This window comes from Chenopodium quinoa, unplaced genomic scaffold (assembly GCF_001683475.1).
Source record: "Chenopodium quinoa cultivar QQ74 unplaced genomic scaffold, ASM168347v1, whole genome shotgun sequence".
In the NCBI taxonomy this organism is placed as follows: domain Eukaryota; kingdom Viridiplantae; phylum Streptophyta; class Magnoliopsida; order Caryophyllales; family Amaranthaceae; genus Chenopodium; species Chenopodium quinoa.
This window is the reverse complement of record NW_018744821.1, coordinates 707901-721270: the sequence shown is the minus strand read 5'-3', so window position 1 is coordinate 721270 and position 13370 is coordinate 707901. Positions and strand designations below refer to the sequence as shown.

The 13370-nt window shown below is 34.3% G+C and overlaps 1 protein-coding gene across 1 annotated transcript; it reads right to left on the bottom strand.

Annotated features, from left to right (window-relative positions):
• Positions 1-4051: 4051 nt before the first annotated feature.
• LOC110704146 (heat shock cognate 70 kDa protein-like) lies at positions 4052-7973 on the bottom strand. Its single transcript, XM_021881929.1, has 2 exons — positions 6889-7973; positions 4052-5833 (listed from the first exon to the last, which is right to left on the bottom strand). Exons 1-2 carry the CDS (start codon positions 7100-7102, stop codon positions 4317-4319), a joined length of 1731 nt encoding a protein of 576 aa, XP_021737621.1. The 5' UTR covers positions 7103-7973; the 3' UTR covers positions 4052-4316.
• Between the last annotated feature and the right edge of the window lie 5397 nt (positions 7974-13370).

Sequence of the window (13370 nt, the reverse complement as noted above, 5' to 3'; positions counted from 1 at the left end):
TGGTGGTAAGGCGCGACGGTCAGCTGGGTCACTGGTTGTGATGGGGTTTAGGATTTGTTAGGGCTGGCAAAAGCTGACCCGACCCGACAACCCGACCCGAACCCAACCCGAAATAAATGGGTTTTGATAGAGATTTTCAACCCGTTTATGTAATTGGGTCAACCCGAACCCGACCTGAAGTTAAATGGGTCGGGTTCAGGTTGAAAATCCCAACCCGAAACCAACCCGCATAAACCCGTTTATTTAATTGGGTCGGTTTCAGGTCGGGTCAACCCGAACCCAACCCGCTTAACTTAAAACCCTAATTTAAAAATATGGGCCAAGCCCAAATTATCTAACCCTAAGCTTTTCCTCTTTCACTCGCCGCTTTCTTTCAGACTTTCACTCAAACTCTCTCTCTTCTCAGTTTCTCTCTCTTCTCTCCTCTCTTTTCTCTCTCTAACTCTTGAAGATTGAAATAAAAATTCTTGAACCTTGAAGATTGAAGCTTCATCTCAAACATTCTGAAGGTAATAATCCTATTATTCGATTTTTTATGAGTTTGTTTGCTCATGAGTCATTTGTTTATGCAATTTCCTTGATTTGGTTATGCAATTTTCAGATTTCTTTGATTTTTTAAGCGATTTTTTGCTATTATGGTTTATGTATGCTTTGTTTATGTGATTTAATCATTTAATGTTGTTCGTTTGTTATTTTCTTACTCTGCAATTTCTTTCGAAGATTTGATTTGTTATTTACTTATTTTGCGATTATTTGCGATTCGTTTATGCGATTTTTTGCCCTGATTTGATTTTCTTACTCTGCAATTTCATGAGTTTGATTCTTTATGTCATGACTCATGAGTTTATACTTCTGTTTTTCATGTTTATACTTCGGATATGAGTGTAATTCTTTTTTTAATTTATTCACAGATGGCTAATAGCCCTAATCCTGATGAACCCATTGATCTTCCGGATTCTGATTCAGATGATGAAGTTTCTGATTCTCATCAAACGGAATCAAAGAAGAAAACCTCTAATGTCACCTCGCTGAATAAGCCTGGAATTCATTTCAAGCGCCAACGAAAGCTCACTTCAGATGTGTGGGCAAATTTTGAATTCCTTGATAAACCTGACGAACAAGGTAACATCATTTGCATGTGTAAAAAATGTGGGCAGAAATATAATGCTGAAAGTAGGCAAGGAACTGGTAATTTAAAACGCCACATTAAGAAATGTAAAAAAAGGACCTTTAAAGATGTGGGTCAGATGATTATTGATTCAAGCAGTTCTGGTTCTATGATGAATAGGGTTCCTACAATTGATTATGATATTGTTCGTGAGATGTTGTCTATTGCTGTGGTGAAACATGATTTGCCTTTTCAGTTTGCTGAATATAGTGCTGTTAGGAAGTTGATTAATTACATAAATCCTGATGTTAAACTTGTGTCTCGAAATACTTTGAAGGCTGATGTTCTGAAAATGTTTAAGAGGGAAAAAGATAAACTTAAGGAGGAGTTGAGTGTAGTTAAGGGTAGGATTTCTCTTACATCTGATTGTTGGACTTCAATTACTACTGATGGTTACATGTCTTTGACTGCCCATTTTGTTGATAATCAATGGAATTTGCAAAAAAAAAATTCTGAACTTTCGTTTTTTGCCTCCACCTCACACCGGTGTCCATATGTCTGACCATGTCTATGATTTTCTTAAAGAGTGGGGTATCCAAAAGAAAATCATGTGTATTACTCTTGATAATGCTTCCTCTAATGATGTGTTTGCTGATGTAATTAAAAATGAACTTGATTTGGTATGTGGGGGGGATTATTTCCATGTGAGGTGTTGTGCACATATCCTAAATTTAATTGTGCAAGATGGGTTAAAAGAAATTAATGAGGCTGTTGTTAAGGTGAGAGAAACTGTGAAGTATTGTAAAGGGTCTAAGGCTAGAAAGCAACGTTTTTTGACTTGTGTGGCACATGTTGAACTAGACTCAAGTAGAGGATTGAGACAAGATGTCCCTACTAGATGGAATTCAACTTATTTGATGTTAGAGAATGTTTTGTACTACAAAAAAGCTTTTCTTCATTTTCAAAAGGTTGATGCCAATTACATTCATTGTCCAACAAATGAGGAGTGGGGGAGAATAGAGAAGTTATTTAGATTTTTGAAGGTCTTTTTTGATGTGACAAATGTTTTTTCGGGTACTAATTATCCTACCGCTAATGTATACTTCCCAAATGTGTTGAAAATCCGTTTACTCTTGAAAGAGGAGCTTGAAAATTCTGATAACTTCATGCATAAGATGGCAGCAAGAATGAATGAGAAATTTGCTAAATATTGGACCAACTTTAGCATAATCATGGCTGTGGCTGTTGTTTTAGACCCTCGATTTAAGTATGAGTTTGTGGAGTGGGCTTTTAAGAAGGTGTATGGGGAAATAGAGGGTACTAATGAGTTGGTGAAGTTCAAGGAAAGGTTGGATTATTTATATGGTGTTTATGTGACTGAGGCTTCCACAACAACACCACGAACAAGGCGCCGTTCTTCTAGACAGCCTAATGAAGAGCAAGTTGATGTTGCTTCTGATTCTTTTATGATGGTAACTGTGAACACTTGCTTTTTGTTTGATAATCAGCTTTAAATTCTGTTTTTTGTATGCTTTATTGTAATTTTTGTTTAAACATCTTTTAGGACTTTGATAACTTCTCTTCTAGAAAATCATATGTTGCTGCTAAATCTGACTTGCAAATCTACTTGGAAGAGCCATTGATTCCTCGTGCAACCAACATTAATATTCTATATCATTGGAAAACAAATGTTGTGAGGTATCCAATTCTTTCAAAGATGGCAAGGGACATCCTTGCAATCCCTATTTCAACAGTAGCTTCAGAATCTGCCTTCAGTACTGGTGGTCGAGTTTTGGACTGCTATAGAAGCTCTTTGAAACCAAACACAGCAGAAGCTATCATTTGCCTCAAAGATTGGACTTTTGGTGAAGGTATGAAAATAGTTTATGTATTTAAAATTACAATTTTTTTTGTTTCTTTTTTGTACTATTTTATTTATGCTTAAGGCTGAAATTAACTTTTGTATGTATTCTTTTGGTTGTAGCTAATATGGATCCGCAATTGCAAGATTTATGTGGAAAAATCATGGCCATGAAAGTCAACGATGATGTGGGGGATACTCCCAGCCCCAGCCCTCCACAAAGTGCACCAGAAAGTCCTGCTGTCATGGAGAGTCAAACCTGATTATGTTGTTAATTTCTTCTAAAATTAGTTGATGAAACTGTTACTGTTATTTTGGACATGTATTTGGTTTTCTAGTTGAACTTTTATTTGCCTACTTGGAAGTATTTTGGACATGTAACTCTTGAATTATGTTGTTAAGTTATGTTTGCTTGAATTATGTGTTGAATTTGAAGTCTTGAATACTTGAATCTTACAGGTTAAAGAAATTAGTCAAATTACAGGTTAAAAAAATTACAGTATAAAGAAATTAGTAAATTACAGGTTTTTATTTTATTTTTTTTAATTAAAAAAAATCAGGTTTAGGCGGGTCGGGTTCAGGTCGACCCGTTTATAATCAGGTCGGGTTCAGGTTGGTTTTTTTGACCTGTTTAAGTAAACATGTCGGGTTCAGGTTGGGGGGTCCTGACCCGTTTATGTAAACAGGTCGACCTGAACCCGACCCGACCCGACCTGTTTGCCAGCCCTAGGATTTGTTGGTGGTAAGGGAAAGGGGGCTCTGGCAGAGAGGCAGGGGAAGGAAGAAGAAGATATTTTATTTTAATTCTTTAATATTTTAAAAAATCAATTAAAAAGTGACACGTGTCAAATTACCTTTTAAAATAGGTTAACAATTCAACACAACCGGTCATTAAATGAAAAAGGTTCATTTTCGGAAGATGGGGTTACAAGGTGGGATTATTTCTAGAATTCGAAAAGGTGGGATTATTTCTAGAATTCGAAAATGTGGGATTATTTTGAGCAGATGGGCGAAAGGTAGGATTATTATTTTCAACTTAATAGCTCAGGAGGTAGCCCAAATCCAAAAAAGCTTAAGGGGGGTATAAAGTAATTAAGTCTTGTTAAATGTCAATTCAATCTAAAAAGACCAAAAACATATTTTCACAAAAATAATTTGTAATCTGAAATTAATTTGTTACACCGTTACACGACCATAGACAAAAGCTAAGATTATACATGCATGTTAAGTGTATAATTTAGAAACCTGTAGCTAACGAGTAATGACATGAAATATCTCTAGCTGATAGCAGCACCTTTGTCAAGGCATGTCTCCAAATTATAAGGCCGAGAATTGTCTTGAGTTCATTCAACTTTTCCTCTTATTCAGAAACTCTCGAAACTTGTTCCAGCGAACTTCCACCATGTCCAACATACTTTCAGCATAATTCTGTAATGCAAGCTTTGCGTTGACAGCTTTTTTGTGCTGCTCGTCCTCTGCCTTGTAATTGTTGGCTTCCTCTACCATCCGATCAATCTCTTCTTTGGATAACCTACCACTGTGATTTGCAATACTGATTTGTTTTTTGTTGTCAGTGCCTATATGCTGCGCTGACACAGTAAGGATACCATCATTGTCGATTTCAAAGCAAACATCAAATTTTTCTTGACCTTGCGGTGCTGGAGGGATATCGTACAGAGTAAATGTACCTAAGAAGTTGTTGTCTTCAGCGATAGGTCTCTCACCCTCGTATACACTAAATGGAACGGTTGTCTCACCATCATAAGCAGTGAAAAGAATAGTTGACATTTTCACTGGAATGGTAGAATTTCTCGGGATCACAATATTCATTTCACCATAATAAAGCCTAACCCCAAGGGACAAAGGAGTAACATCTACTAGTGTGAAGTCTTTATTGTTACGTACACCGCTCAAGATTGCAGCTTGAATTGCAGCACCATATGCAACGGCCTCATCCGGGTTAATGCTTTGGCAAAGTTCCTTCCCTTTGAAAAAATCTTTCAACAATTCTTGAACTTTTGGAATTCTAGTTGACCCACCAACAAGAACAACATCATCAACATCACCCTTTTTCATATTGGCGTCTTCCAAACATCTCTTAACAGGATTTATACAATTTTTAAACAAATCCAGGTTCAACTTTTCAAACTTGGCACGGGAGATGGTTGAATAAAAATCAATACCCTCGTAGAGACAATCTACATCAATACTAGTCTCAGTAGCTGATGAAAGCATCCTTTTAGCCCTCTCACAAGCATATCTCAACCTCCCAATAGCCCTGCGCTCCTGACTGATGTCCTTGTTATGTTTCCTCTTAAATTCAGACACAAAGTAGTCAACCATTCTACTATCAAAATCCTGACCACCTAAATGAGTGTCTCCGTTAACAGCTTTCACTTCATAAGCCTGTTTACTAATTCTGACCAAAGATACATCAAATGTCCCACCGCCAAGATCAAAAACTAACACGTTCTTAGCCATGTCTTTCCTATCATTGCTCATATCGTTTAGACCATAGGCAATGGCAGCAGCAGTTGGCTCATTGATAATGTGCATGACATTGAGTCCAGCAATGGTACTGGCAGCTTTTGTTGCCTGACGCTGGGAATCATTGAAATAAGCCGGGACAGTGATAACAGCATTTTTCACTTCTGAGCCAAGGTAGGTCTCTGCAGTCTGTTTCATCTTCATTAGGACCATTGAAGAGATTTCCTCTGCAGAAAATTCCTTTTCTTCGCCCTTATAGGTGACTACAATAACAGGTTTGTCGTCTTCAGACGCAGAAATAACCTTAAAAGGCCAGAGTTTCATGTCATTCTGCACTATTTCATCAGTGAATCTTCTGCCAATAAGCCTCTTTGCATCTGTAGTTTATTCCAGTGGTTAAGAAAGCAATTATAAGAAATTGACAAATGTAATACAGCTATTGCATCAATTTGTTTCAAAATAAATTGCAAAACTTTGACTAAATGTGAGAGCTCTTGTTGCAATTTTATGAAACGGAGAAGTATAAACTCTTTTAAAATAAAATAAAAAACATAACTACATAAGTAGTTAAATGTGCTTTAGGAGACATATAAGAGTTAAAGAGTATATCTAACCCATTGTCTCTTTACGACGATTGTTTCATTTTTTTTATATATAAAATAATTACATTCTAATAACACTTTGCAATAATCATCAATCCGTTGTCTTCCTCTTACAATTTTTAAATACTTCAACTTTAATTCCCTACTTATCAATAACACTTATTCAAGTGATATCACTTTTGAATACAATATCAGATTTTTAGAATGCTATCTTCTCATATTGAGAAACGAAATTTGTTTCTCATGGAGAATATCACGTGAGAAACAAATTTTGTTTCACAATATGAGATATTAGACATCCCCGAGTGGAAGTGCTTGTTTACAATAAGTACTACATCCGTTAACTTTTAGTTGTAACAAAGGGTATTATTTATAAGACGTAACACAATGTATTTTTTATTGCAACTAAAAATTAACAAAAGTATTAAAAATGAACAACAATAATAAGTTTCAATTAATCGACGATAATTATTTGAAGTTTAAAGATTATTTCCCTTCAACTAAAATCAACTAGGAATAATTACTTTCTAAACCGGATGCTATCGACATATATTGGACACACATTATAAAGTCAATCTAGTAAAACATAATTACGGATTAATTAATAATTCTAGTGTACATTAAATATTTATTTGATAAAAATAATTTCATCTGGGTTTACGGTCAGTTTTAGCTAACATGGATGCTATTATATGGACACACGTTAGGATTTAGGAATATCATCTGTGACCAAACGTTGTTATACGAAGTATAATAAACGAAGCAAAATTATATTGTAACATGATATACATGAAGATTGAAGGATAGAGGTTAAGAGGTAGAAAACGAACCAAAAATAGTATTAATAGGATTAGAAGTAGCCTGATTTTTAGCAGCCTCGCCAACAAGACGCTGGGTTTGATTGAAAGCAACACAAGATGGTGTCGTTCTGTTTCCTTGATCATTGATAATGATTTCAACACGGCCGTGCTGCCATACTCCAACACAAGAGTATGTTGTCCCGAGATCGATTCCTATTGCCGGCAATTCTTTTTTACCTTCCATAGTTTTATTTGTTTAGACAGGATGGAAATTTGAGGGATTTAACGTCGGATAAGGGAAAGAAAGAACGGTTGGTTAGGGTATTTGTTTGAAGCAATTTATAACAGAGTAGTTTGACTTGCAAAATAAATTATGTGAAATTTACTTATAGGAAGGTCCGTAGGTGTAGAATACTTAGGATTTTTTAATTTTATCTTTTTAGGAAGTGTACACTACTTAGGATTGGGTAGAAAAAAGCCTTGAGCACGCCTGATCTGATCTTTATAGAAATAGAATAATTGAAGACAGATAGAACGTAGCTACGAGAAGAGAAGGTATGCCGCTTGTTCCTTCTACTTTTTACCGAATTAAATTGTTGTTCGGTCGTGGTACTTTGTTATGTGTACCCAGAAAAAGGGGAAAACTCTGGTTCGAAGACGGTTTTCAAGCTTACTAAAATCTTATAGGAAAATTTGAGTTTATAAATCCCAACTTTGGGCGATTTACGATGAAAAATCTCAACTATGCATTATCCCTCAAAAATCCCAACTTTGATACATATTTTCTTTTAAAGATCCCAACAGGTCACCAAACCTATTACTTTAGGTTACAATCCACGTGTCAACACGGGATTGGTAAAATAATAATTCAAAAAATAAATACTAAAAAGAATTAATTCAAAAAAAAAAAAACTAAATGAACCAAAAAAATCAAAACAGTAGCCCCTACCCCATCCCGGAAAACACCCTACCCACACCCCACCCTCGTCGGATTATCGCCCTCAACCCCGACAACCCCTCCCCATCCCCGGAATCCGACGACAAACCCTCTCCCACCCTCGAAAACCCACCCCTGTCCCTCCTCCCACCCTCGCGAAACCCACCCACTAACCCCCTAACCCAGAAAACACCCCTCCCCTAACCCCACCTTCGAAAACGCCCCCTTCCCCTTCCCCAACCGTGGATCGATTTCTGGGGTGGGGGAAGGGAGGGGGCGACTTCGAGGGTGGGGGTTTTGGGAGGGGGCTTTAAGGTTTAGGGTGGGAGGGTTTCACGAGGGTGGGGGGAGGGTTTTTCGTCAGATTCCGGCGACATGAAGGGATTATTGGGGGTGGGGGAAGGGTGGGCGCCGTTTTACGGCGGCGGGGAGAGGTTTTCGGGGATGGGAGGCGATTTCCGGCGGGGTGCTGGGGTGGGGGTGAGGGTGAGGTGTTTTCTGGGATTGGGGTGGGAGCTGGGGGTTGGGTTTTTTTTAATTTTTTGAATAAATCAGATTTTTTTAAAAAATAACAATTATTAATTTTATTGTTTGGACCACTAAAATTTTGACAAGTGGCGATTTTATTTTAGAAAAAATGAGTTAACCTTCTCTTCAAGTAACCGGTCATCTGGTATCTATAAAATAAAATGAGTACCAAAGTTGAGATTTTTTAGGGATAATGCATAGTTGGGATTTTTCAAAGTAAACCACCCAAAGTTGGGATTTATAATCTCAATTTTCCAATCATTTAATGCAAGTAACCATTCATTCGTCAAATTCGTAAATATTTGCACCACAAAGAATCTAGCTATAGTCACATTTGTAAGTCGTTCATTTAAAATACTAATTGTAATTAAAAAAAAAATATTTAAACCCTATGAGTTGTTTTTACAAACGAGTTTGGCAAATACTTTTAACAAAAAATAAATTAGAAAAAAAAAAAACTTGCCTTAATTATAAAAAATATATATATTGCGATATAAACAATTAAACATTTTTTTATTAAAAATAATAATAATAAAGATTTATATAAATACATACATTTTATTTATTTTTTATTTTTTTGAAAGAAGTCCTAAAGGACATTAAATTTCATTAATTATAGTCATACGACATCTACAATTGATAAGTAACGATAATGAAAACGAATTTAACACAATCAAACAAGAATTAATCGGGGAAGGGCTAAGAATCCAAATACATAAATACAACAATTCGACACATTCTCGAGTTGTTGTCTCATACAACTTTTTGAGTAGATCCGTCATCGCTTCGCAATTTTGGGAGTAAGTAAATTCTTGTGCTGATTCCGACCCGTAATCCGAATCCGAGCCATAATCAATCGTAGCCCCGTAAAACCGCAGATCAAAATAAACACAAATAAAACCTTGTCTTTCGAAGGAGTCCGGAAAACCTTGTCATTCGAAGGAGATCAAGAAAACCTTGTCTTTCAAAAGAGATAAACCCTTTCTTTCGAGGGAGACATTATTGCAACAAAAAAAAAAAACAAAAAGCTTAAAAAAAATAATAAAGATTAGGGCTTTCCACCGGTGAAATCCATTGGAAGCCCCTTCAAATTGACAATGGAGGCTAGAGTTTAGGAGAGAGTTCAGAGAGGAGGCTAGGGTTTTTTTTTTTACATACATTTTATTTTAATTAAAATAATATTAATAATCTATACTTTGTTAAACCTCCATAATTCTCTCTTTAAACTTGTAAATACCTTTATCCCTATAAAAAAATCATGTAAAATCGAAGAGCATTAGAGCATCTCCAGTGGTTCAATTATAAGGACTTGCTTGCAATTTAAATAAAGTTCCTAACTACATGCTTATCACTGGAGAACAAAAAATTGAGCAACATGCAAGTAACTGTAGGCCAAACAAGCTACATGCTTGATAGAAAAAGAGAGAAATAAATTCTACTCATACTATACTATGTGTAAAATTATTTATTTAATTTTCATTGGAACAAGTTGTTGCTTAAAAGTATTGTAGCTTAGAAATTTATGTGGAAAAGCAAGCTACAATTTTTTATAGCTTGCCACCGGAGATTTTGATGTTCTTATCTTTAAAAAGCTTGCCACGGGAGATGCTCTTGTCTTTCCAAAAAAAAAAAAAAAAAAAAAAAATCCAAGAGAATTACTAACGTGCTACCGTCACGTGTTCAAACATTAAGGCTAATTAAAAATCTAGTCAGTTATAAATAAGTTTCAAAAGAAATGAACAAAAACAAATTAAGTCTTACAACTTGAAACCATGACCGTTATTCAAGACCCATTAAAAGTGGTAAATAAATCAACCCAAGTTTAAATAAATTCAAATTTAAAAAATAAAATAAATTCTAAACGGTAACCAACACTGCTCTCCAATATTTTAGGTGAGCATTCGAATTCCATATAATTCCTGCGTGTAATTCCTGATTTCATTCATCATCAATATTATTCCATAGTGCAAGGGTGGGTTTTTTTCTCCCAGTTCTCAGGTTTTCCCATGGTAACATTATCTCACTTTTACTTGCTTTAATTTCTTCGTGGATGTTCTTAGTTGTTGTGCTTGCTTGTTCTTCATTGTTATGGGTCGATTGCAATTAGTTTGAGCTCTTAACCCTTACATAACTTAGTGCCTAAAATCAAGTTGTAAGCTTTGTCAAGTTGCTAATTGAATTTCTATCACTTTGTAATAAATGCTTAACTTGAATAAGTAATTTAATTTGATAACTTTCTTTTATTCGTGACTACTATAACATGATTAAAGTATGGGTTTTAATGTTCTTTTTATTCAACAATTTCTGCAAATAAGTTCTTTTTATTCAAATCAAACACCAAATAATATTACTAATTTAACAAGCGATGACAATCACTTAACAAACTGAACAAAAGAAATAGAACATCAAATTATTGAGCGATCAACCATTTTATAATCAATCTACCATGAATCATACGAGCCTAACATCTGCGTTTTATATAGAAATAGAAAGGGAAAGTATAAATTTCCCATTCCGATCCCATACAAAAACGAAAAATAGTTATTAGAAATATCCAACAAATGTAACAAAAATAAAAATATACTTGGCGACTTTTATTACACCTTGTTTTTGCAATAGGTCTAAGATGCATCCTCGTGCACTTATTTTAGATGCAACATCAACCCACAAGCCCAATTTCAAACGTGCCCCATTAAAAAAGCCCCAAACCAAAATGAGCCCACCCAAAAACTGAACATATGTTTAAATTACAGCCCACTCAACCATCACTTTCAACGGCTATTATTTTTTTTTTTTAAAAAAAACGTCACTCTTAAATTTAAATTTCTGAAATTTATTATTCATTTATTTGATTTTCTCCCTCTAACAATCAAACACAATTCACTCTCTCTTCAAAACAACCATGAATATTTGAGATGAGATGAAAAATCAAACAAGTTCTCCCTTAAAAATGCAATTTAATGTAAATTTTACTTAATTTTGTTTGAATTTATATGTTTATCACTTAATTTTAAATTTTACTTAATTTTGTTTGGATATTGTTTTTTTTTTTTTTTTTTTTGAAACCTGTTTGGATATTGTTCGATACTCTATTGTTCGAAATATTCTTATGTTCATATTTTGAATACTTATGTTCACTTTTTGAAATACATATGTTCATATTTTTTATGCGTATGTTCACTTTCTTAGATGTTTATGTTCATATTTTGAATCCTTGTAATCTTTCTGAAATGCATATATTCACTTTCTAAATCCATATGTTCATATTTTTTATGTATATGTTCACTTTCTAAAATGCTTAATTATGTTCATACGCATTAAAAAATGAACCAATGCATATGTCACATTTAATACTTATGATGCATATGTTTCATTAATAATCATATTATTTTTTATTTCTTCAATTTTTATGTTCATAATTAAATGTCTTATATTCATAATAATATTTTATATGTTCATGATGTAAATATTCATAGTTAATATTTGTTGTTCATGAAATATTCTCATTAAATCTGTTTATGCATATGTTCTCTTTCTTAAATACACATGTTTATATTATTTACGCATATATTCACCTTTTAAATGCTTATATTCACTTAAAGGAAACAAATGCTTATGTTCATATTTTGAATTGTTATGTTTACTTTCTGAAATACAAATGTTCATATTTTTTATGCCTATATTCACTTTTTGAAAAGGTAATATTCACATTTAAGGGAACCAATGCATATGTTCATATTTTGCATGATTATGTTCATTGATAAAAAAAAAATGTAGAAAATCAGATGAAATTAATTAGCTCATAAGAAATCGAAATTTATACATAATACATCAAATTGATCGAACATAACCAAAAATCAGATGAAATTGAATAACTGATCAATCGAAACTAATCGAAGCTAACCTAAAATCATACAAAACACAATTACAACTGAAACTAACAAAAAAAATAATTAGAAATCACAAAATTAAGCAACTAACCTGCATTGACGATGTCTTCGTCGAGAACAACCAATTCCATATTTATCCAATCGAAACAGATGCAATCGCAAAATAGAGGATAATTTTTCCAAAAAAAACAGAGAAAAAAGAAATTAAAGAAGGAGAAAAAACATAGAATAATTTTTCCAAGAAAAAAAACAGAGAACAAACTATAGTAATGAAAATTTTTATAGAAAACTTTGATGAGAATTAGGAAATACAAGAGAAGAGAGAGAATTGGAAAAGAAGAAACCAAATTTTTTTAAAAAGGAAACTAAGCTGCATTTTGAGCAGTGACATCTACTTCTAGGTGTAGGAGGTTACACCTAAGAATATGTGTTGCTGAACTTGATTGATAGAATTTGGGTGCACGCATAAATTTAAACCCGAATATCATATAACAATTCTATGATTTCATAAATTTATCATAAATTGTACAAATACGTTTGTGAGAGTTCATATGTCTCTCACTCTCTTGATAGAACCCCTAGTTTCTATCAATCATTGGTGGAACTCTTTTGATTAGCTCACCTCCTAACCCTTTCACATACAACATATTTATAGTGGTTGTTCGCCACTCTCTAAATCTTTCTACACATGTCTAATATTACATGTATCTAGATTAGAGCTGTCAATTCGGGTAAACGGGTCGGGTTAGTGTGAGTTGGGTCATCTCGGGTCAGGTCAATACGGGCTAATGTCATAACATATGCGGGTCGGGTTCGGGTTGGGTCATGCTTGAGTCGGGTCACGTCGGGTCATACATCTTATCGGGTTTAGGTCATGTTACATTCGAGCCGGGTGAAAAATAGGTCGGGTTAAATTTGGCTCTTTACGATTTTAAACGAGTTAAGGTCGTTCTCGGGTTCGAGTCGGGTTCGGTTCAAGTCAATTATTTACGGGTTATAATTAGGTTGGGTCATTCTCGAGTTCAAGTCGGGTTCGGTTCAAGTAATTAATTTGCGGGTTATAATCAAGTCGGGTCATTTTCAAGTTAGGTCATTTTCGGGTTCGAGTCGGGTTCGGTTCAAGTGAATAATTTGCAGAAAACATGTTTCGTCCATGA